The sequence below is a fragment of the Acomys minous genome, assembly GCF_964271855.1.
Source record: "Acomys minous genome assembly, chromosome: 18".
In the NCBI taxonomy this organism is placed as follows: Eukaryota; Metazoa; Chordata; class Mammalia; order Rodentia; family Muridae; genus Acomys; species Acomys minous.
The window spans coordinates 49799424-49824461 of record NC_140501.1 but is presented as its reverse complement, the minus strand read 5'-3'; the positions used below and the strand labels follow the sequence as shown (position 1 = coordinate 49824461).

The 25038-nt window shown below is 49.7% G+C and overlaps 1 protein-coding gene across 1 annotated transcript; it reads right to left on the bottom strand.

Moving 5' to 3' along the window:
• Positions 1 to 802: 802 nt before the first annotated feature.
• Positions 803 to 18309, bottom strand: RHOBTB2 (Rho related BTB domain containing 2). The gene is made up of 10 exons (XM_084768142.1): positions 17227 to 18309; positions 15086 to 15287; positions 13869 to 13972; positions 12706 to 12891; positions 10828 to 11846; positions 10455 to 10573; positions 8220 to 8370; positions 2164 to 2252; positions 1328 to 1433; positions 803 to 1199 (listed from the first exon to the last, which is right to left on the bottom strand). The coding sequence occupies exons 1-10, from the start codon at positions 17286 to 17288 to the stop codon at positions 982 to 984; spliced, it is 2256 nt and encodes a 751-aa protein (XP_084624268.1). The 5' UTR covers positions 17289 to 18309; the 3' UTR covers positions 803 to 981.
• Between the last annotated feature and the right edge of the window lie 6729 nt (positions 18310 to 25038).

Below are 25038 nucleotides of genomic sequence, written 5' to 3'. Positions count from 1 at the left end.
TGGTCCTACTGACCCTTTATAGCCACATTATTATAGAGGCCCCTGTTCAGCTTTATGAACATGTAAACCCTACAGGGTCCCTTTGTAGAACTTCATTCTTTGGGGGAAACGAAGGATAGAGTGGTCTTGGTGGTGCTTTTCTATTGAGTTTTGTTTTCCTCTGTTGAACTGTTTTTAACTCACCTCATATGCTACCCAGAGGCAGGGGAAGAAGCCTAGAGGAGCATGGGATTGTTGAGCACAGAACTCACCCTTCCTCCTCCTCCTCCTCCTCCTCCTCCATCCATGTCCAAATGTAATGAACGCAGGAAGGGTTGTACTAAACGGTCCTGCCTACAAACCTGAACACTGAACCACTGCTTCTCCCCATCACTAGGTCTGCATTGCCTGTATCCCCCCAAAGGATGCTGGCAGGATGCAGTTTATTCCATTCTCCGCCTCGCAGCCACACCTCGTGGTACAGACACCTTGATGTGGACTCTGAAGACTTCTTTTCTACCCAGACTTCTCAAGCAAGGATCTGAGTAAACCCGCAGGACGATGCTCACAAAATACTTGCTACTCTCAGAAGTCTGTTGGTAGAAAAACATGACCAGCTCCTGGGGAGGAAGGAAGCTGCCTCCCTGGCCAAAGCAGACACCAATGCAGACAAGCCCATGTACAAGGAAGCTTTCCTACATCGACTCTATTGTTAAAGTCCAGAGAGAAAATACCAGAGCTCTGAGCTCTTTCCTGCTCCCCACCTTGGGGCAGACGTTTTTCCCCTACCCTGCCTGGAATTGTAGGTGGACCCTGCTCTGATCTGCAGGGCCTGGCTCCTCTTAGCCTGAGCCACTTTGGCTGGTGAGAACGGTTCTGCCCTTAGGGTTCTGGTTAGGTGATCTCCCTCATCCCCTGTCGGGTGGAGGGGATGATACAGAAGAGCGGAAGGACAAAGGGCTAATGACAACAGCAGCGGGATCAGAAGAGGGTGGCAGCTTCTCAGACCACGGCCGAGGAGGAGGACGGAGATGCCGAGCCCGCTGCTGAGGAGGACGGTGATGAGGGACTGTTCCAGAACAGCCACCGCCGCTTGGGCTGCCTCCGCAGGTGTAAATAGTCCTCTTTCTCACGCTCCTTCCGAGCACGCTGATAGTGGTCCTCTTCTTTCAGGTACCAGACAGGCGGCCACCGGTGCTTCTCGAAGTACTCCTGGTTTTCTATGGCACAGTGCAAGGATGGGATGCTGAGTTAGGAGGGACTCCCAGGCCAGCACGAAGCCCACCTTGCCCCATGGTCTGGTTTAGCTCCAGCTGCAGAAGCTGCAGGGGCTGGTACTGAGACTCACCTGGAGACATAGCCTTCATGTCTCGGGGGAACTTGCGGCACACGTTGTTGTAGTTGGTGCAGATATGGTGGAGACACCAGTCAGCCAACTGGTACGCGCAGTGGAACTGTGGATACAAAAACACATCCCCATTGGGGCAGGGACTCTGCATAGAGGCCTATGGAATAGCATCTCTGTCTGTGCAGTGCCTGCAGATGCTCTGCAGTCATAAGGGGCCCACCCTCATAAGCATCCCTTTCCTTGCCAGAACTAAGCAAGACAATGCTTGATGTAGGCTCCTGGGCCCTATTACCAACCCCACAATTGCCTCCAGCAGCCACGCTACTGATGTTCAGGTCCCACGTGCCCTTCCTCTGGCATCTGCTCTTCTCAGCTCTTACTTACCCCTCCTCTGGGTTCCATTTTCCTCTCGTCTGCAGACAAAACAGTCTGCACCAAGAAGCGTGTAACCAAGTTTAGCAAACCTGGCACCGGCCACATTCAAAGGCCGAATTCCTGGCACTGTGACTCCTTTGTTTGGCAACGAGGAGGCAGAAAGCTAACTTCAGAGTGGGAGTCCTCGGTAGCCTTGAGCTGATCCAAGCCCTGTCCTGGGGTCCCCTCTGATGAACTATGGCCTCAGTCCCTCCATCTCATGGCCAGCTCTCTTTGCAGATGTCCAAACGTTCTCTAGCTGCTTCCTGATGTATAAGATGACATAGACTCCCCCTTGCTGGGAAGCCAAAGGCTGTACAGCATCCCAACCCATCACCTCCCAGAGTCTTACACTCTGCCTATGAGCAGACAGAGCCTGAAGTCAAGACACTGTCAACTCCTCCCCCTGCCATGCGTGATACCTGTGCCAATTCCAGGAACACAAGGACATCACCATCGATGTCCACCATCATCTGGGTTGCCTCCATCAGTCCGGTCACTGTGTACTGCTCTGTGACACACACATACAGCCAACAATCAGCTGGAGAAACGGTGCTTATGTGCCACAGCAGGGGGAGTGCTGCAGGGAGGGTTCAAACTGGACAGGCCAGGGGTAAGTCCCAACAGGCCAGAAAGACCAAGGGAGACTTTAAGTTTGTTCCTATTGGAGGGGGGGGGGCGGGAAACAGGGATGAGGTGAGACCTCAGTGGGGCAGGAATGAGAAATGAAAAAGGATGCTGAGCTACCTAAGAGGTGTTTTCAAACTACATTATGTCCCACCATATAATCTGATACATGCAGAGCCCAATCCTCAGCACAGTTAGCCACTGATGGAAGACAGCCTGAAACCTCACATTTGCTGAAAATGAAAACAGCCTGAAAACTCTGATCTAGAACTGTGGGTTTAAACTTTATTAGCAAATGGTTTATTAATCTTCCAGCTTACATTAAAACACATATATGGCACCGGGCGTGGTGGCACACGCTTTTAATCCCAGCACTCGGGAGGCAGAGGCAGGCAGATCACTGTGAGTTTGAGGCCAGCCTGGTCTATAAAGTGAGTCCAGGACAGCCAAGGCTACACAGAGAAACCCTGTCTTGAAAAACTAAACAAACAAACCACATATATGGAGGAAATAAACTCCCTTGGTCCTGAATTTAATTATAAGTATCGGAATAATCCTATGAGGTATTTCATCTTTAAAAAGATGAGCCAGATGTGGTGGCCCACGCCTTTAATCCCAGCACTCGGGAGGCAGAGGCAGGAGGGTCGCTGTGAGTTCGAGGCCAGCCTAGTCTACAAAGCAAGTCCAGGACAGCCAGGATTGTTACACAGAGAAACCCTGTCTCAAAAAAAAAAAAAAAATCCGATAGATAGATAGATAGATAGATAGATAGATAGATGAGTATGTTTTTCCAGCTCCTCCCCCTGGAAAGACATGGATATAGGAAGTATCACAAGACCAGTGAGTATTTCCATTGTCAACTATTAGAAACCTGGACATCCAGCATGTACAGGCCCCTGGATTCATAACACACACACACACACACACACACACACACACACACACACACACATACACACATACACACACACACACACATACACACACACACATACACACACATACACACACATACACACACACACATACACACATACACACACATACACACACACATACACACACATACACATACATACACACACACATACACACACATACACACACACATACACACACACATACACACACACACACACACACACACACACACACACCTGGGTGTTTTGGAGAAATGGCTGATTCCAGGTCTGAAACATAAAGGTACATGGTGGAGCTAGGGCATCTTTTCATCCTGGACAGGAAGAAAGCCAAGGACTGCAGAGCAACACGAAGAGACTGCCCTTGGTTAAAGGTGTAGTGTTTGAACTTCAGTCAGAGTAAATGCGTTGGTTGTGGAGGTGCATGCCTACAATCCAAGCACTCTGGAGGATGACACAGGAGGATCAGGAGGTCAAAGCCAGCTTAATCTATGTCACAAGTTCAAGGCCAACCTGGGCTTTATAAGACCCTGTCTTTAAAACAACAGACAAAACAAAAGGACTAATACAATTAAACAAAATCAACGCAGTTTGTTCATGATACCACTTTAAAAATATACACAGAAAAGAAAAGTTACTCTCAAGGGTAGGAGGAAAGGACCAAGTATTACTGTCACAACTACAGAAACTCTATTACTGGGCAACCAAACAGTAAGTGGTGGGCGTTTCTCACTTTGTAGAGAAATGGCTGTGTTGCAACAGTATCCTTGGGGGGTAGCTAACTAGTTGATAGAGCTAGGCAGTGAGGCTCAACAGCTGTTCAAACCATGAATAAATAAATAAATCAGGCAATCTTTTCCTCTTGATGAAGAGAAATAACCTAGAAGGCAGGTTTTATTTTTATTTTTTTGCTGTTTTTATTGTTGTTGTTTTAATACACTAAGATCTAGATCCTAAATTGAATAGCCAGTTTACAAAAGTTATGGTGGGGAGAGAATTATATTAACTACACCGTGTTGACAACACAGAATTGTTGGTAGAGTGTGTGCCTATCACGCATGAAGCCCCGGGCTCCGTCTCAGCACTGCATAAGCCACGTGTGTTGCTGCAAAACTCTAATCCCCACCATTCATGAGGTGGAGGCAGGAGGATCAGAGTGTGAAGCAAGTCTAGCTGACAGAAGGGTTCCATCTCAGAAAAAAAAAAAAAAAATTAGGAATGCAATCAGTAAAAAAAAAATCTAGCTTATAGAAAACTACAAGACCACAGGACCGGCGCAGGGCTTGTGAGGTGGCTCAGGAGGGAAAGGCATTTGCTGCCAAACCTGAAACACTTGAGTTTGATCCCCAAAGCCCATAGGGTGAAAGGAGAGAACCAATTCCTGAAAGTTGTCCTTAAACCTGCACACATACAGTAAACAAACAAACAAATAAATAAATAAATATTTAAAAAGACCAGAGTAGCCAGGTGGCAGTGGCAGTGTATAGCTTTAATCTCAGACAGGTGGAGCTCAGTGAGTTCGAGGCCAGCCTGGTCAACAGAACAAGTTCTAGGATAGCCAAGGCTACACAGAAAAACCCTGTCTCGAAAAACCAAAGAAAGAGAGGGGAAAAAAAAAAAAAAGACCACTGGTTACTTTTTGCGAACTTAGCACAATCTAGAGTCAACCTGGGAAGAGGGAACCTGAACCCAGGAAGTGCCTTCATCAGATTGGCTGTGGGGGCATGTTCTTCATTGCTGGTTGATGCAGGAGGGCCCAGCCCATTGTGGGCATAACCAACCCTAGGCAGGTGTCCCTGGTTGTGGAAGAAAGCAGGCTGAGTAAGCCATGGAGAGCAAGTCAACAGCATTACTCCACGGTTTCTGCTTCAGCCTCGGGCTCTCCTGATGCTAGGCTGTAACTGTGAGGTGAATAAATACTGTGTTCGGGGCTGGAGAGATGGCTCAGTGGTTAAGAGCGCCGCCTGTTCTTCCAGAGGTCCTGAGTTCAATTCCCAGCAACTACATGGTGGCTCACAACCATCTATAATGTAATCTGATACCCTCTTCTGCACATAAAGCACTCATATGCAATAAATAAAATAAATAAATCTTTAAAAAATAAAATAAATAAATAAATAAATACTGGGTTGTGGCCTTGTAGCCCAGGCTGGCCTCGAACTCACAGCAATCCGCCTGCCTCTGCTTCCCGAGTGCTGGGATTAAAGGCGTGTACCACCACGCCTGGCGACAGTTTGTTTTTCAACAAATAACTTTAGGAAGAATTTATTTCTTTATTTCTTTTTTTTTTTTTTTTAATGGACAGGCACTCATTGATTAAATGAAATTCAAAAGATAACAAAGAGTGAAACCAAGCCAGAATGGTTAAAGGAAGCAAGCTTAGATGACAAACATCTAGACTGCAAGGATGTGAGTCCGTAAGAATTAACGTAAGAGAAGACTGGGCAGCGTGGGTTTCTCTGGGGAGAAAAGAGGGATCTGAGGTAGAAGCCAATGGTGTGGCCAGAAAGGTTCAAGTTCCTGGCTTTCATCAAGGTTAGAAAATAATTTTGCTGTATAATTCATTAAGTGGAACATACATCTCATGTATTTGTGTTGTATTTAAAAACAAACAACTTGGGCCGGAGAGATGACTCAGTGGTTAAGAGCACTGTCTGTTCTTCCAGAGGTCCTGAGTTCAATTCCCAGCAACCACCTGGTGGCTCACAACCATCTATAATGGGACTTGATGGCCTCTTCTAAAATAAATGTGAATAGAACACTCAAGTAAATAAATAAATATTAAAAAAATAAAATAAAATAAAAACTTAATTATGAACTGATAACCCCAGAAAGTGCACAGCACCAACCACCCAAGGTTCCCTCAGACTCTCAACTAGGCGGATTGACAGTCACGACCTAGCGCACAGTTTCTAGCGTGCACGGATCATTTCCAGGGAAAAGTAATTAGATGCTACTTTATGCAAGGCCTTCCACAAGCCAGTGCAGTTTGACATCTTAAATGGCAGCGGTGTGAAAATTACCAGTGCTGGGCTTAACCAAGGTGCTTCCCTGATTTGCTTCCAATTGCTGCCCTGATGAAAAGAACTCCCAGAACTCCCTTTATAGGTTTAGTTCTTCCCAGAGGTCATTACTTTAGAGATAAGTCTTTTGAGAATGGAATGACTCCATGCCAGATTTTGAATTGTTATGGCTGTTGGAAAGGTCACGTCATTTTTCCATGAGCGCCAAAGGACACTAAAACTGTAGTCCTGAGACACACCTCTTACTAACTACACTGCATTCCCTCTAGCCCCTGTGTGTGGGTTTTTGAGACAGGGTCTCTCAGTGTAGCCTTGACTGTCCTAGACTCGCTTTGTAGACCAGGCTGGCCTCGAACTCACGGCGATCCTCCTGCCTCTGCCTCCCGAGTGCTGGGATTAAAGGCGTGCACCACCACTGCCCAGCTCGTAGGCCTGATTCTTAATATTCTGTCCTGACCAATGATATTTACCTTCTTCCTGTGACTGACATGTCCCTTTTAATTCCTCTCTCATCATGGGATTGCTGTCCCCCCTGGTGTCTGTCCTTAATCTAAATTAACTGCCCAGGGTTCCGGCAGCTTGGACACTGGCTCTTGCCTGTGTCAAACCCGACTCGAGTTCTAAGGCTGTTCGCCTTCTCCAGACCTGCCTAGGAAAATCAGTCTTGACCTCAACATTAGCACTAGTGTCTGTGTCAATGGCTACACAAACACCAGCTTCAACATCACTGTCTGCCTGCCTGGGTCTCCATCTTTAGCTCCTCTTCCCACTGTGGGCACCTGGCTGCCTACGGCTACATCATCTCCCATTTGCCCACATTTCCCCTTTACTTGAGGGCTTCTGGGATTGGCTCATTTTAGAAGCTGAGCTATAGCTTTTGTGTGTTGATACTAGGATCTAAACCCAGGGCTTTGCACAAGTAGGCAAGTGCCATCACTGAGCTATATCCCCACTCCTACCCCCCTTCCTTGTTTTTTTTAAATATATATTTTATTAATGTGTTCATAATACCTCTAAATTGTTATCCCATCCCTTGTATCCTCCCATTCCTCCCCTCCCTCCCTGTGACTGTGACTGAGGGGGACCTCCTCCCCCTGTATATGCTCATAGGGTATCAAGTCTCTTCTTGGTAGCCTGCTATAATCCCCTTCTTTGAAACAAGGTTTGCTAAACTGCCCAGCATTATTAAACTTATTCTGTAGCTCAGGCAAAAGTTGAACTTAGGCTCCTTCTGCCTCCGCCTCCTGTGAGCTCTGATTATAGCCCAGCTTTCACAATCCTTACAAGGATTGTGTGGGTCAATATTTGCCTTATGTTTCTGGGAGAAGAAAGAAAGGGTGAAGTCAAAGAAGAAGAAGGAGAGAAAGAAGAAAAGAAGAAACAGGAAGCTGGCTGGAAGAGCCATAGAGTAGAAGCAGAAATTCGGTGTAATCCTTGTGAATTCTTGACCTTGCCTGAGGGAGAGTCAAAGTGTCATCACCTGCTAGAGATCATTTCGTGATAGCACAAGACCTCTAGGGTAACTGTATCACTGCAACCCATCTATGTCCTCAGGCAAAACACATCATTAGACTGAACTCTTTTTTTTTTTTTAATGTGCATTGGTGTTTTGCTTTCATGTATATCTGTGTGAGGGTGTCAGATCCCCTGGATCTGGAATTACAGACAGTTGTGAGCTGCCATGTGGGAGCAGGGAATTGAACTCAGGACCTCTGGAAGAGTTTCCAGTGCTCTTAACCACTGAGCCATCTCTCCAGATCCCGGCACACTGAACTCTGAGAGCACTTTTTCCCCTTGGTGTCCCAGCCTGTCCCCAGGAGGAGAGAGGTAACAAAAGATGCATAATCGCTCCCTGGGGTCTTTATGACCTTGTCCCCCCAGGGAAGTCCCTGTGCACTAGCTAGTTACCTGTGAGGGCGACCAAGTGCGGCAGGCAGAGGCGGTTGGCCAAGACGATGAGCTTCATGTCATCCAGGTCTGGGCTGGAGGTGAACATGCCTGTGTAGAGGTACTCCAACACAGCTCTCATGCAGCTCTTGCTTGTGTACGGAAATACCACCTAGGGTGGGAAGGAGCAGGCAAGGGGCATTAAGTCTAGGATGGCCCAGAGCCACTCAGACCTGACTTGGTGGGCTGGTGTCCCTGTGCCCACCCCACCGCCCCATTTGATGCCACCCCCCACCAGGGCTGTTCCTGAATCTGCTTAGAAAACCTCTATAACCTTGGCACTGAGCCTCAGGGACTGGACAGCATTAAAGAGTGGGGTTCACTGGGCGTGGTGGCACATGCCTTTAATCCCAGCACTCGGGGGGTGGGAGTGGGCGTGGGCAGAGGCAGGCGGATCGCTGTGAGTTCGAGGCCAGCCTATTCTACAAAGCGAGTCTAGGATAGCCAAGGCTACATTGAGAAACCCTGTTTTGAAACCGCCCCCCCAAAACCAACCAACAAAACAAGAGTAGGGCTCTGGTGTCTTCTAAAGGGACCTAGTTTCTTGGCATCTCCCTGAAGCCACTCAGGCAGGGAGGATGCTTGAAGGGGCCATTTGGGTCAGCGACTCTCCCGAGCCCCAGTGCCTGCAGGGAACAGCTGAAGTGGGCTACAGAATGAGCAAGGGGAACCAGTTGGCTGCTCAGTGCTGCTGCTCGGGGGGCCTCCGGGATCTCTTCACAGCAGCGCAGAAACAAAACCTGCTTTCTCATCAGATGGGAGTCTCTCTGGGTTTGCTGAGAATCGGGTGGAGCTTTAAAATGTGTGTCTATGGTGCTGAGAAATGCCCAGGGCACACAGGCCCCTGGGGCTTCAAAGAATCCTGGCCCCATATTCCGTATGCACAATTCCTTACTCCCACTTCAGAGACCAGTTCAGCTTTAAACTGTTCTACTTAGCCTTCCCTAAGCACTTGCTTTCCAGAAACCTTAGGGAGTCATACTCTAATTCGCCCAGCCTGATTGCTGATTGCTCTTTGCATGGTCTAAGGGGTGGGAATCGGGGAGTCAGGGGTCGGGGGTGGGGCGGGGCTGGGAAGGCTGGGGAGTGGTGCCTGGGAGAAGTCAAAGACCATGTGCCTGCACCCCAAAGACATTACAGACCAGCTGGGAAAACTGCATTGCGGATACTTTGAATTTTATACATCTCTGCAGAGTAAATCCTTGCCAACTATAAGATAGAGTGATGGGCAACTGATGGTCCAGGAGACAGAGATGATGGAAAACAGCAAGGGCTGTGTCTGGGCTACGCTGCTTGTCTGGGAGGATGGAAAAGGGCACAGATGCAGGAGAACATCTCCAAGGGCTTGGTGAAGGATGGGCACTGATCAGAGACAGAGGGAACTGTACTCACTATGTGCTTTTATAGTGTGTATTTGATGCGCTGACATTTAGAGCCTGGGGGAGGGGGGTTCTTTGCAGACCAGCCAGCCAGTTCCTAGAGCTAGCAAAGGAGCTGCCTGCAAGTGGACTCCTCCACCACACTCACACCCGTCTACCATTTCTTGTTGCAATCACCCTACAGCCAGGAATCAGACAACCAGGATACGTCCGCTTCCACTTACTGGCAGACTTCTGATCTTCCCTATGTGGCCCCACAGGTTGCATTCCACCACCACCCCTTGGGATCTATATAAACCCATCTTTCTGATGGCGTTATCTCTTGGTCTGTTGGTTTCTCCATAGCTCAATAATAATACAATCTATTTTTGTAGACATTGCTGACTTCAGCTCCGAACATGGGCTTTTCTAATGGTTCTGTGTGTCTCTTGGAAGCAACAGAGTATAATTGAGGAATCAAGGAACTGTCAATCCCAAGTTCCAGACCTACCCCCCCTTTTTTTTTCTTGGTTGCACAACTTCTCATGGCATCCCTTTTTTTTTTTTTCATATAACCGGGTTCGGCTTGCTATATGTAAGTCTGGGTAAACTAAATGAGGTATATATGAAAGAGCTTTACAAACTACTAAGATACTGTAATTATTTCTCCCGGAATACTGAAAAAATCCTTGACTATTTGAAGCATTTCATAAATTTGCTTTGGGTCCATCACTGTGTGTAGAGCATGGCCAATGCTGAGGAGAGTACAATTAACTGATGCTGTCTCAGATGTGAAGATGTAAACGCTTCCCCCATCTTTTCCCATCTCCAGCCTCACCTCCCTGGTAGAACTCTCCACAAATGGCCCCCCAAACATGGCAGCCATCCAGTCACAGCTGGAAATCAGCAGGGGTTTATGGGCGCTGATGGTCCCATCATCCAGGATGAAGGTCACATCTGTCCAGGAGGAGAAGAGGCATCATGTAAGGACACAGTGGATATGCTGGAGAAATCAGCCCCCCTGGGGCCAGTCCCTGGGTCCTGACTACCCATCTGCCTCTGCAGACAAGCAAGCTATCGGCTTGAGCAGCAGGACAGCCATATTTCCGTGGCATTGGGAGTTGAAGTCACTTCTGAACACTAAGGGGTTAACCTAGGGCCCCTCAGAAAGTTTTCTGGAGAGAACCCCTTCTTCTAAGCATGTCCCATACCTGAAAAGGTGCCTTTTGCCAAACACTCCTTAACCCGGTTGGTCCGGCGTACATGGAAGGCCTTGGTGATCTCCTGATTCATGAAGGCCTCGTTGTTGAGGATGTTGGCCACCATCATGCGTAGATCAAAGACCTCTAGCAGCTCGGCGATGTGGGCGATATGCATGAGGTCCCGCTCATTCTCACCCAGCTCCCCTGTATACAGGTACTTGAGAACAGCCCGGAAGGGCCCTGGCTGAATGGAGTTATCCATCTTCACCACCACCATCAGCCGGGATTTGAAGGTCAGAGGATCCTCGGCCATTTCTTCCTGGATACTCACAAAAGCTCGGCTCCAGGAAGAGAGCACACGCCCCCTGCCTGGCAGGTACCCTGTTCCGTTACCCCGTAAGATCCCATCACTGGTTGAAGCCCGGAGGCCAGCAGGACCAGAACCCCCAGCTTCGTCAACACTCTCACATACGTCAAAGCTGGCTGCCCGAAGCAGGAAGTCCCGCCCATGGTGGTGATGGTGATGATGGTGGTGTTGCTCAGGGTGGCTCCGGTGGTCCTCTGGGCGGGGGCCCCCTGGCCCTGAGGGGCCCCCCAGCTCTCCCTCACTCAGGTCCATGAGGAACAAGTCATAGAATTTGGAGGAGGAAGTGGAGAGGTAGATCTTGTGGGCAAAGATGCGCACGCGCTCCTGCAGCACCAGGATGACATCCGCACAGAGCGGGTCTTCCAGGAGGTGGGCGGGGCACTCCTCGCTGCTGGAGGGGGGGTCGGGCACCACAATGATGGGGGGCGGTGGCTTGGGGGGCAGGAAGGGTGCTTGCAGTAGAGGCCGCTGCACATTGCGCAGATGAGATTTCCAGAACTGCAGATGGCGGCGGGAGATGAGTGCAGCCCGGATGGCATTGTCAAAGACGTCCTTGATACCAAACTGGGCCACCACGCTGGTCTCGTAGTAAGGGATCCCCAGCTCCTTGGCCACTTCCCGACCCTTCTCTGGGGGAAGGATTTCATTGGGCTTGATGGGCCTGGTGTGCGCGAGAAGGAGGAAAAAAACCAACAACTTGTGTTGGTAATGGAGGAAGCCTGGCCATTCTTTCTGAGCAAGCTAAGAGAGTCTGCTCAGTATCTGTCTTTGAACCCCCCTCTTCCCTGACTGGCCCTCCACCACCCCCCAGTCACTGCCCCAGTTCAATACAGGGAAGGCCCCCCCCACCCCCCGCGTCTCTGGTAACTTGTATGCAAAACTTCACACTGGTATTTAACCTACTCACAGACAGACATCCCTTGGTATCTGAAGGGGACTAGTTCCAGGAACATCCCCCCTGCCCCCCCCCCCCCCCCGCAGATGCCAAATCTGTGGAAACTCAAGTCCCTCTTATAAAATGCCACTGTAGTTACATAACCTGCGCATAGCCCCACTCTTGCTTAAATCACTTCTAGATTACTTATAAGTGCTGTGCTATAATTGCTATCATGCTTTATTTAGGGAATAATGACGGGCGGGGGGTGGGGGTGGGGGCCGGGTTATCTGGACAGTCCCATTCACGTTGGCTGAACCCACAGCTGTGGAACCCATGATACGAAAAAGCACCACAGCATTATAAGGCCCTTTCATATAAATATTCTCATACATGCATATTCTCTATCTTTCCTCAACAGAATATAGTACAAGGCTGTTCCCACAGAGGGTATACAATGACATAGAAGGATGAGTGAGTGAGTGAGTGAGTGAGTATGCCGCCGTTGACTCTGATGGGAAGATGCTCCAAATGGAAGGAGAAATATAAGGGTCAGTGGATCTCCTCTAGGGCTGAGCACGGAGTCATAGAACGTCCTGCCCTCCCCTGTGTCCCCTTCCCTCTCCCTGGGCACTAGTACCCCTACCTAGCCAAAGGTCTCCTGGCCCTGTTAACGGCTTCCAGGTCAGCATAGCGCAGGTCCAGCTGGCAGCCCACCAGAATGACAGGAGCTCGGGGGCAGAAATGCTTGATTTCTGGGTACCACATGGTCTTGACATGGTGGAGGGAATTGGGGTTGGCAATGGAGAAACACAGAACCACCACATCGGATCTGGGGGGAGGGGGGAGGGGCGGGTAGGAGAGAAAAGTTAGAGGCAGAGAAAGCTGGAAAGAGGAAAACACATCTGTCCATCCCTATCCCCTCCACCACAGCCTACCCCCCATCTTATGAACCTGTTCCCACCATCTTCCACACAACATATAATGAGAGTGACCATAATTTATGTAGGCATTTTAAAGCACAAAGATTCATTGGGCCGCACGGCTATCTTCTGAGTTAAAAACTATCATTGTGGGGCTGGGGATATGGCGAAGCAGACAAAGGGATTCCTATGCAGGCAGGAGGACTTGATTTCAGAGCCCCAGCACCCACACATTCACATAGAAAGTCAAGCAGGGCTGGTAGCATTTGGATGCCCAACACAGAGACAGAGTGTTGGGGGCGGGCGCAGGGTGGAATCCCTGGGGCTCTCTATCCAGCAAGACCAGCCCAAACTGTATGCGTCAGGTTCAGGAGAAAGCCTTGTCTCAAAAAACGAACAAACAAAAAAACCTTAGGTGGAGGGCAACTGAAGAAGGCATCTTGATGTTTATCTACCTATGGCCTCCACAGTCTTACACACATCGGTGCAAGACCCTCTCCCTGCCAATTTGCACATGAATATGTATATGCCAATATAATTATCTACACACACACACACACACACACACACACACACACACACACAAATTACTATTTGTCAGACATGGTGGTACAAGCAAGCTATTTGGGAAGCCTGTGTCTTAAATTTTTTCACTTGTTTGCCTTTCGTTACAAAGGGCTAGAGATATAGCTCAGTGGTAGGGCAGAAAGAGAGAGAGAGAGAGAGCTGGTTGCGGTGCTGGGATTCCAAGCTCAGGATGCCTTCAGCCCCAGGAAATGCCCACCATCAAATCTCCTCCACTCCTCTCACAATTTCTACTGCATAATTCAGTTCCATAGAAAAGAATGAAAATTCCCCTGCATGACTCCCTGCAAGCACTACTTACCTTCCATAAGCAAACCGTCGGTCTTTGTGGTGGTCTCCAAAGGTGTCCCAGAGGCGCAGGGAGACGCTGACATCATCTACCACGTCTCGGGAGCGTTCCAGCACCTGGGCACAGGAGTTGGGGTAGGATGGGGTTGGGGAAGACAGGATAATGGTTCTTGGGGCAGATGCCAACTCAATCCTGGGAGGGAGGGCAGGGCTGGTACATATGTGTTGCACAATGTGCTGCCCACGTGAAATCTTTGGAGACTCAATAACAAGCGTAGTCTCCATGCTGAGCAGAAGCAGCAGAGACCATAAAAGAGCACACTTATTGCTGGAGAAGGAAACGTTATTCCTTAGGGCTATAACTGCACAAGACATGGTACCCAGCCAAAGCTAGATTCCCAGCCACCAGCTTCCCCATTCGTGCTGGCTAGTTTTCGTGTCAACCTGACACAAGCTCCAGTTATCTGAAAGGAGGGATGCTCAATTGAGAAAAATGCCTCCATAAGATCCAGCTGTAGGGTATTTCCTTAATTAGGAATTGACTAAGAGGGCCCAGCCTATTGTGGGTGGTGCCGTCCCTGGGCTGGTAGTCCTGGATTCTATAAGAAAAGCAAGTTGAGGGCTGGAGAGATGGCTCAGAGGTTAAGAGCACTGTCTGTCTGTTCTTCCAAAGGACCTGAGTTCAATTCCCAGGAACCATGTGGTGGCTCACACCATCTACAATGAGATCTGGTGTCCTCCTCTGGCCTGCTGACTCACATGCATACAGAATATGTATAAATAATCATTAAATAAATCTTTAAAAAAAAAGAAATAAAGAAAAGCAAATTCAGTGCATCATGAGGAGCAAGCCAGTAAGCAGTGTTCCCCATGGCCTCTGCATCAGCTCCTGCCTCCAGCTTCCAGCCCTGCTTGAGTTCCGGCCCTGACTTCCTTCAGTGATGGACTATGGTGTGGAAGGGTGGGCCAAATAAACCCTCTCCTCCCCAACTTGCTTTGGTTGTGTGTTTCATCCCAACAATAGAAACGCTAACCAGAACATCACTGAAAACACGAATAGTCAAGGATGCTTCCTTGGAGGTGGATTTCCCTCAGATCTCACTCCAAGGGTCCCTTCTGCTTCATCCACCTCTGCCCCACCCCTAGGGGCTCTCAAGAGTTCCAGAGACACCAATCCACAGTTCAACATCCACAGCATGGGCCCCCAACCAAGAGGCCTTGCAGTCTTACCTCCTGGCATACACGATACTGGTCAATGGCCCACACTGTGGGCACATGGGTGGCAAGCAGCTGGTACTGGGTGAGGGTGGCATTGCAGGCCCGGGCACAGATGAGCCTGGTCTTGCCCACGGCGTTGTCCCCCACCACCACGCACTTGATGGTCTCTACGTTTGGCCTTTCATAATCCATGTCAGAATCCATTAATTGGGACCTGAGGGGCAGGAAAGGAGCTATCAGGACAGTTTGGCAAAAGTTCCACCCCTGAGGACCAGGGTCAGTGCAAGCGGCCTTCCTCAGCCAGGTCTGTCTCCTTGTCAAGCACTGGCACTGACATGAAGAGAGAGGGGTGGGCAACTTTCAGGGAAGTAGCTATGTAGGGGCCCTAAGAGCCAGTTGCTCATGCAGGCTGAGTGGCACAATGCTAACAGATGGATTGCTTGTCTCCCACTGGTCCCTTACCATCCTGCAGCTGTGCTTCTGAATGGAGGCAGTCAGTCTGTGAGAGATCCCAAAGCAGGACCTGCCTTGGGCCTGGCTCTATCCCCACTCCCCCAGAGAGAGGGAATCGGCCTACTAGCCCACTCATCTTCTGCTCTCTTCCTCTTCCCTAGGCTGTAGCAGCAGCAGCAGCAGCAGCAGCAGCAGCAGCAGCAGCAGCACAAACAGCTGAGAGAAGCAGACTTGGGGCCAAGTCCCCACCCCTTCCCAGAATGCTCCAGGGCAGAGTCACTTTAAAATTTAATGGGCTGGGCATCAGCTCTTCCCAGCCTCCCCTATTTTCCCCTGGCCCTCTCATATGGTAAATTTCCAAGACCCAGCCTGTTCACTTCCATCCTCCTACCCTACTCTCTCTTATTGGCTAGGAGAGGTTTTTCTGGCAGCTTCTTTGAGTAGGGAGCCTTCTATATGTACCTGCTGAATCCACAAGCCTCCCCTCCTCGACTCTGGCTCTGTCACGTTGTCAGTGTGTTTGCTCAGCTGCAGGCCTACTTTAAGATAGGGATGGAAGGGGTCATAGCCCGGAACCATCCACTCTATGGTCCATGGACCTTCCCATTGCCTAAATGGGCTACCCACAGCATCCCACATCTGGCTCCTAAGAGTAAGATCTACCTCCTTTGAATCTCCTACAGAGGAAGCAGCTTAGACCCTCATTCCTCTGGCACTCTGATGAGAAGCTAGACACATTGTCTACGTGGGGAACTGGCTGCTGGAAGAAGTTGAGGGTCAAGCTTAGAGTAAATTTCTGCCTCGGTTTCCTTTGGTGATAGGCAGCGAAGCAGCTTGTCCATTCAGAGAGTAATTGATCAGATGAACAGATAGAAGGCCCTTCTGTAGTTAACTTGTCACGTTAGTGGTTAAAAGGCTGAGCCCCCCCCCTCCCCTGAAAAAAAAAAACCTCCATTGGCATCTGCCCTCCTAGAAGGGTTAAGGAGGATGAGAAGTAGGCAGGTGCACTTAGGGTTATCAGTTTGCGCCTGCTCGTTCCCTGTGTGCTGCGAGTCATTTCTGGAGTAAGCCTTCCCAGGGACAGGGAGGCAGAGCGCACAGGAGTCCTGGAGTCTGCCCAGGGGCTTTACTGCTGAGCCATCAAGACCAGAGCCAAGCTACCACCACCACCACCAGCAGCAGTAGCAGCAGCAGCAGCAGCAGCAGCAGCAGAGGAGCACAGTCCCTGGCAGGCTGTAACTAGATGCTAACATGCAGAAACCCAGAACTGAAATACTCAAGTAACATGGCAACTGGGATTTGCGCAAGTGGATGCGGCTCAGCAACCTAAGCAAAAAGAGCAGCAAGGACTTTTCAATGAGACAGGTTCATCCTCCTCCTTGTAATCCTACACAGGCTCTGGACCTTTCTGCTATTGGAGGGGAGTGGGGAGGGAGGTCTCCACCAAGCTCTGACCCAGTCTATATGGCAACGATTTGCATCACTCCTGTGCACTTATGGTCCTGTCCACCAGGCAACTGTCACAGCTGTCAGCTTTCTGCTTCCTCTCATTTCTCCTGAACTGGGAACACAAAGAATCCTTCTTGACAGTTTCTAGTCCCAGCATCTGAGGGATGTGTGGGCACCAGGAACAGCCACGTGGGTGTGGCTTCTGCTTTATGGGGTAGATAACAACAATAACAACCAGGCCAGAATCTCACCTATGAAGACAGAAACCCACAGGCCAACAGAACTTCCTCCCGTGGTTTAGACTCACTAGCATATAGGTCTGGAAGCGAATGGAAGGAGGGGCCTGGGCTTAGATTCTTAAATCCAGGGCCACGTCCAAGTTCAGCTGCTTTATGACCTAACACTCGAACACATCTTGTGATTTTGTTTCCAGAGTTCAGTAGGGGACAGAGAGCCAACAAGTAGGAGAGTGGTACCCATTGGCCATTGAGTTTAGGAAGCCGACTGCCTAAATTGCTATCTAACCTGAACGCCCAGGCCCATCCCTTCTCTGGCTGCGCCTTCAGACTTCTCTTACACTCCCACCAACTGGCTTTTCTTTTCAGTCATCACTATCCCTGCTGCAACCGCAAGCATCATTGTCCTATCTAGAAAGAGGCAAACCACTTCGCTTTTTTTTTTTTTTTTTTTTTTTGGTGGACATTAGTCCCGAGCTCCAGAAAATGGGTATGAGAGTGTTGGGAGAAATGTCTTGAGTTTTGGTAAATTCATGCCAAGAGAGCCTGGGTGAAAGGAGGCATTTGTCTTCTTATGTAATATAGTATTATATAATGCTAGATTGCATATCCATATGTGTAATTATATCTCTCTTTAAGATACAGGCTGGCCCAATTAAGCCAAGAGAACTTTTTGTCTAATCGGGCCTGTCTTAAATTGAGGATCCTGTCCCGGAGACAGCATGCCAATGTTAATATAAATTCTGCTCTAGAATAACACTGCTTTTCTGGACTGCTGCTGGTGCATGATGATACAAACCATGCTGGGAGCTTCCCCATTGCCCCTTTCCCTCTGGTACGCTCTTCTTCAGTGACTCAAGACTTTTCTTCACAATTGTCCCAGCCCCACTTCTTTAGAGCTTCCTGACTACCCTCCACCTATCCACCTTACCCTGGGTATCACAACCTCCAATTCACCCCACTCCCTTGACCATCCCAAAGTCACTGATATTTCTTCCGCCAGCTCTTGTCCCCAGATCACCGCCCCCCTCCAACAAACAGCTTCCTGCACAATAGCTTTCCCAGTTCTGTGTGCTCTGTCCAGGACAGATCCAAAGGTGCGCTCAGATTACCCACAAACCTCAAGGGCTCCCATTCCCACCCCCGCACCCCTACACACACTCTTTGCAGAGCTCAAAAGCCCCCCTTTCCCTCCCACAGCTGATAGGAGGCTTGTTCATCTGTGGCTGCCCTAGTCTGGTTGTCAAGGAAACGACAATCTCCCTGGGAGCCTGGCTTGTCTCCTAGCAACCAATATCCCACATCCTGCATCTTACAAAAACGTGAAAGGGAGGAAAATCGAGAAAATGAAAGTAAAAATCAAGGCTGATGGATAGAAAGAGAGAATCGGGAGGAGAGGAGCAAAGGACGAGTGGATTAGGACTCAAAGGAGCTCCCAGTGGGGACGCTGACATTGTTATACAGGCGAAGGTGGAGGGGTGGATCCTCTCCACGCAGAAAACGTAAAGCAAGGCCCAAAGGGATCTTGAATGATCACGTTAACAGGAACAGAAGCCTAAATACAGGCTAAACCTTTGCAATCTTAGAATACCCGAACATTAACAAAGAAAGCTCAACATTTCCACCAGTAGTTTTGCCAAAACTCAGCTGGACAGACCACAGTGGAGTTGACTTCAAAGAAACAGCTCCACAACCGTCCCCAAACACCTCAATTGCACTGGCTTTTAACAAATGAAAGAATGAAGGTACACCTCTACCACTATGAATTTCTTATTCATCCAACCCCCTCAACACGCCGCTCTGCACGCACAATTTTTTAAAATGAAATAAATAGGGAAGGGGGAAGGGCACGGCACACCAATACAAGGCGTGTACTTTCCCCCTTTTAAAAACAACCTTTTTAAAAACACCCAAGAAAGGTTAGTTTCTCTCCTCTCTGAACCAAGCAGCCTCAGCATGTGCCCAAGGAAAGAGTGGAGCCCCGGGAAAGGCAGGAGGGGCGCAGGCAGGAGAGGGGAGGGCGCTGAAGACTGAGCCAAGGCGAGGCGGCGCTTTTGCAGAGGCTGCTTGCAACCCGGCCATAACTGAAATCAATCAAGTACTTACACCACTACATGTGACGGGGTAATTTCTAGTGTAGGGAACACATCTCTTTCTGCTAAGCACGCTCATTTTAGAGAGATGTCTGGGGTCACTCCGTGCGTTCAAGTTGAGGCGCCGCCGACGCCGCTGCTCTGTGCTGGGGATCCAGCCTCCTGGGGTCCTGGTTCGGGTGCGATCAGAAACTCTGGCACAGGAGCCCAGGCCGGACGGCGGCGCGAGAGCAGCCTCGGGCGCTGCACTGCAGCCACTGCTTCTTCCGAATCAGCATCTCCGCGCGCCCGGGGCGCCCAATGTCATGGAGGCTCGCGGAGCCAGGCGGCGCGCCGCCGCTCCGACCTCCGGCCGCTGGGCCGCGCCGCCGCCGGGCTGCGCTGCGGAGGTTGCAGGCGGCGCGCTGGAGAGCGAGGCGCCGGGCGAGGCCGCCGCACGCGCGCAGCCTTAAGACGCGGAGCGCCGCAGTCCCGGGGACCGCTCACGACCTCCTTTTTTCATTCACAAAAAAAGCAAAGTTGGGCGGGGGGGGGGGGGGCGGGAAGGTTAGGGGGTAGAGAAAAAAAAAAGAAAGAAAGAAAAAAATTGCACCCAGGAACGGTTGCTGTGACAGGGACCGCCCACAGAGGCGCGCAGTTGGTGGAAAGGGAAGCGAAGGGGATTGGACACCCGGAGGCCACGCCCGAGACACGCCCCCGCCCCCCCGCCCCCCCCCCCCCCCCCCCCGATCTCAGGCACGCTCTCCAGCTTCTTGCTCCTCCCTTTTCGCCTAGGAGCCACCGACGGCCGGCAGCTGACCTCGCCGGCCTCAAAACCTTACTGAACTCTCACGATGGTTTTCCCATGAGGCTAAGAAGAAACTCACCCTAGTGCTCCCTGAGAATGCAAGTTAGAGAGCCACTTGCAGGAAGATTTTCCCGTTTCTTTCTGAATTTAGCCAAGCCTCCACCAGTGGCATAGAACTGTGCTTCCGTCCAAGTCCGCTGTCTCCTTGGGAGTTGTTTTTGGTTTTGTTTTTGTTTTCCCTAGTGTTGGAGGGTTTTTCTTCCAGCATCATCTCTGCAGCTCTGACTTTCGGAGCTCTTAGTAAATATCCTGTATGGATAGTCGTACCTCCATACTGTCTGCCACCTAGACTTTCTTCAGGAGTCCCCATCCCAACCTGGCTGTCACCAGAGACCCCACTAGTATCTTAACTTTGCAAAAAATGCCAGGAAATATTAGCCAGAGATACACTACCTAAGTCCTCTCTGGGTGCTCTTTTGTAACCTACAGTAAATTCAAGCCAAATATGGTAGCTGGAATCCCAGCATTTGGGAGTGTGGGGCGGAAGGATGGTAATGCATGCACGGCTAGCCTGGGCTACAGAGCAAAACTTCTCCAAATACTGAACTAGAAATGGGCTGATTCTAATGCTGTCCTCTCTGCTCATGAGAAGGAGGCTCCCATGCTCAAGGCTGGTTTTGTTAAGATGGTCTGGACTGCTGGGAATTATAAATCTTGTCAGTTATCTCTGGGCAGTTTTTAAAGCCCAGACTGGCAAGCCTCACACCTCAGCCTCCTCTATCACATGCCTAACCTGTTCCTTGAGAATACAGCTCCATTATAACATCAGCTTATGGGAAATATGATGTGAAAGAGATATTTACTGTCCCTCCCCACAAAGTCAAGTAAAAATTGAATTCTGGCCAGGTTCAGATTACACATCCATAGTCCCAGCATTCAGGGGATTGAGGCAGGAGGGTGGAAAGTCTGAGGCAGATGTGGGTTACGTAGGGAGAACCTGCCATGAACAAATAAATACTTGGGCTTGTATTGTCTGAAACACACCTCTTGTCTGTGAGTTCATATGGTTGAAAGTTGCCCACCAGGGCGCTTGTGGTAAGTGCGCAATCAGGCTCACTTAATCATGGCGCAGTAGGTAGATACTTTACTCTCCTCCCCACCCCCACCCCTACCCCACCTCCAACACCTACTCAGAGCTGGAGAGGCTGACAGTGCCTGGAGTGCATCTTCATATTTCATGTTCAGACTCAACCTTCATAAAACAAGTGCTACTTCAAATCCATGTATAAGAAAAGAGAAAAAAAAAAGCTAGACTTGGCTCAGGCATGTTCTTCCCCCTGCTTTGGGCCCAGGAGAGTCTCACTTCATTGTTTATGTTCCTAAGAGTGATTGGGCTAAAGGAAAATACAGCATATAGCCATATAGACCATACCCTGGTCTCGCCACCCCAAGCCCCTTTCTTTCCAGTCCCTGCAGCTTTAGAGTCTCCTCTGTCTGTACCATCACATCATTACTTAGATGGCCATCTGCATTGCCCTTCTAGGCAGCCTAGGCACACCCCTGCTGTGGCCTCCCTCCCTTGCGCTGGAAGCAGTGTCTCACTGCAGTCATAGAGAGTCCAGCAATGCAAAGATAGGTTTCATTTTAGCCCCAGACTCCCAACAACTCTTCCCTCACCACACCTGTCTGTGCCTTAAAATCCCTTGGAACCTATTCTCTGATGTCACTTCCTCCTTCCCACCCCACAAACAAGCCAGGCCATCATGAAGCAGATGTTTTCCTGTGGGCAGATGCCTGCTTATATGCTAGAGGTTAAACTGGAGAGAGACACCTCCACTCTGGTTCTCAGGAAGGCGTACACGTCAAGATCCAGGCTAGTCCCAGCACTGCCCACTGTCTATGGCTCCCTCCACATCTCCCAAGGCCAGCCCAGCCTGTGTAGACCCCTCTGTCCGTCCCTCCTCCAAGCGGTGTGTTTTAAGTGCCTAACACACAGTTCAGGCTTCCGGACTGCTAAGCGCGTGCTCATAATCTCCTCTTAGAGTCATCACCCAAGCCCCCCACCCTACTGTGGTGGCCGCTGCCACCACGACCCACCACCCAAACCAGACCTTGTGGTACGAGCAGTGTGCCTAGTGGAGCAGGTGGCATGCATGCTCAGAACTGAACGCAAAGTTCAGAAGTAAATCTTAAGCAAAGGCTCAGGTATTTTGAGAATGCAAAGCCTAGGTAAGGAGAGGGAGCCCAGCCAGGATAACCAAGTTGTTCTCAGTTTCCTGACCAGAGTGTGGCCACCACCAGGTCCCCATGAGGACATGTGGCCTTTGCAGCAGTCCTCTGGGCATAAGGATGCTTCCCACCCCAACCCTCCATACTGGGAAATACTTAACCATTCTTTAAAGCAGCCTGAGTGTCACATCCTCCAGGAAGTCCTCTACCAACACCCTCTGTCAACCTTGAGTTCCCTGACCTTCTCCTGTGCTCCACTAGTAACTCAAGACACACTGCTAGTCACAGTGCTCTGTCTCTCTCCCTTCCAGTACTGAGAACTCCTTTGGAATGGACATGCCTATCCAAAGGGACATTTACCTAAATTGTCACACTAGTCTAGCCTTCAACAAGCACACAGCAGATGCTCAATAAAAATCTGATGGACAAATGAAAGTTTGGGGAGAGGCAGCAGAGTCAGGCAGAAGACAATGCCACAAAGTGGCCACTCATATGGTGTCCTGAGAGGTCTGCCGTGGGATGTTCCAGCCTTGGCTTTGTCTTCCCATGGTGCTGGGTTCCCTCCAGGCTCCTGATGGAGATGGCAGGCAGGAAGGAGGTTAGATGGGAGGAGACAAAGGAGTGAAAGGGACTGAGTTACCCAAAAGTCAGTTGGCTCAAATGGAAGGCTCTACCCTAAGCAAGGACATGGCCGCTGGGCACATCAGCTCAGAGGTCTGATACTCTATCCTGGGAGCCACAGAAACCAGCTCTGAGGCAGAGAGTGAACAATGGTAGAACTGTGTGATATGGGACAAAACTATTTTCTCTGGGTTTGTTTTCTTACAGACAAGGCTCTGTCAGTCCACATGACCTTCACGGTTCACTAACATCTGCTGTGCTAAACATGGAAGGCCTAGATGTGACCAGTCATCCTTTGCACAGGAGCAGCTCCTGGGCAAATTAAGACTTGGAAAAACTTGAGCTGAAGACCACCAAGGCTGGGAATAGACAAAGAAAGCTTTGGAAAGGAGGAAAGCAACACACAATGAAAGAAACAGAATCTAATTCTGCATATCCACCTACATACAGCCATTTGGTCATCATCTTAAGTCTTACCCATCAAAAAAAAAATTCTAGAATTTCTAGAGCATTCAGAAATGGTAAAGAAAGGCTTGGAAAAGCCAGCTACATACCTTCTGGAAAGCAGTTGAGACTGTGTTGACAGAGGTGGACAAGTTTACTTGGTGACAAGAGATCCCCAGGGACAGGGTAGAGTGAGAAGACAAGAGCAGCCCCCCAAAGCAAAAAGAAACCAAAGTGGAGGGAGATGGCTCAACAGCTAAAAGCACCTGCCGTTCTTCCTGAGAACCCGGGTTCAGTTCCCAGAGCCCCTAATGGGTGGATTATCATTGTGTGTAATGACAGCTCCAGGGGATCTGACACACTCATCTGGCCTCTGAGGGTGGGCACACACACACACACACACACACACACACACACAGAGAGAGAGAGAGACAACATCCTCCACAAAGACATGCACATACACATAAATAAAAGTCTTAAAAAGAAAAAATGTGGGTGCAGTGGCACACACCTGTAAACCCAGCACTCAGGGAGGCAGAGGCAGCTGGATCTCTGTGAGTTCAAGGCCAGCCTAGTCTACAAAACAAGTCCAGGATAGCCAAGGCTACACAGAGAAACCCTGTCTCAAAAAGCAAAAAAGAAAGAAAGAATGAAGGAAGGAAAGAAGAAAGGAAGAATCTGCAACTATCACCTCATTGTTTATGACCCTTAAAACAGCAATGTGACTTGGCCACAGGCTGTAATCTCTCTGGCCTTCCACTGGGCACAACAGTACAAACCACACTAAAGACAGCAGATGGCTACCTGACCTCACTGTCCCTTCCAGCACTGAAGTCCCTCAAATTCTTCCCAACTTCCCAGCCGTCTGGGCCCCATGTGCAGAGCAGACCTCACAGGGCTGCTGCGTGAGGCTAGGGTGAAACTCTGAGAGTCTAACTCTCTAGAGCAAGAGCATTTCTAGGGGGTCACCTGACAAAATGAGAGGGAGAGATAGCACAAGGAACATGTGTGAGAGTTCTTAGCGGAATGTTCAAGGCTGGCCCAAGCCTTTGAGACAGGCCTGCAACCACACCTTGGCAAGAAGAGTCCATTAGCAATCTGCTGTGGCCCCTCTGACAGAACCTTCATCTTCTCCCTCCAGGTCTCCTACCCACAGCTGGTCCAGGCTCTCATTAAATATCATCTATGAGCCGGGCGTGGTGGCGCATACCTTTAATTCCAGCACTCGGGAGGCAGAGGCAGGTGGATCGCTGTGAGTTCGAGGCCAGCCTGGTCTACAAAGTGAGTCCAGGATGGCCAAGGCTACACAGAGAAACCCTGTCTCGAAAAACAAAAAACAAAAAAACAAAACAAAACAAAATATCATCTATGGCTCTGAGATGACTCTTCATTCCGGCAGGAAATTTGGGCTCTTGACGGTTTATGTCTTTCGAAAGCTGTAAGAACCACCACCCATGCCGGACCCTAATGCATATGCCAAAGCAGAGTACACAGCCATCACATGGCTCCAATCCAAGCCTCCTGGGAAGGTGGCTTTCTTGGGACACTTCTGAAGCCACCATGAGGCAGTCAGGGCTACACCAGAATGAAGCTAAGTGGTTCTACTTCAGTCCAAGAAGGTAGAAGAAGGGATAAAAAAAAATGTACCCCATA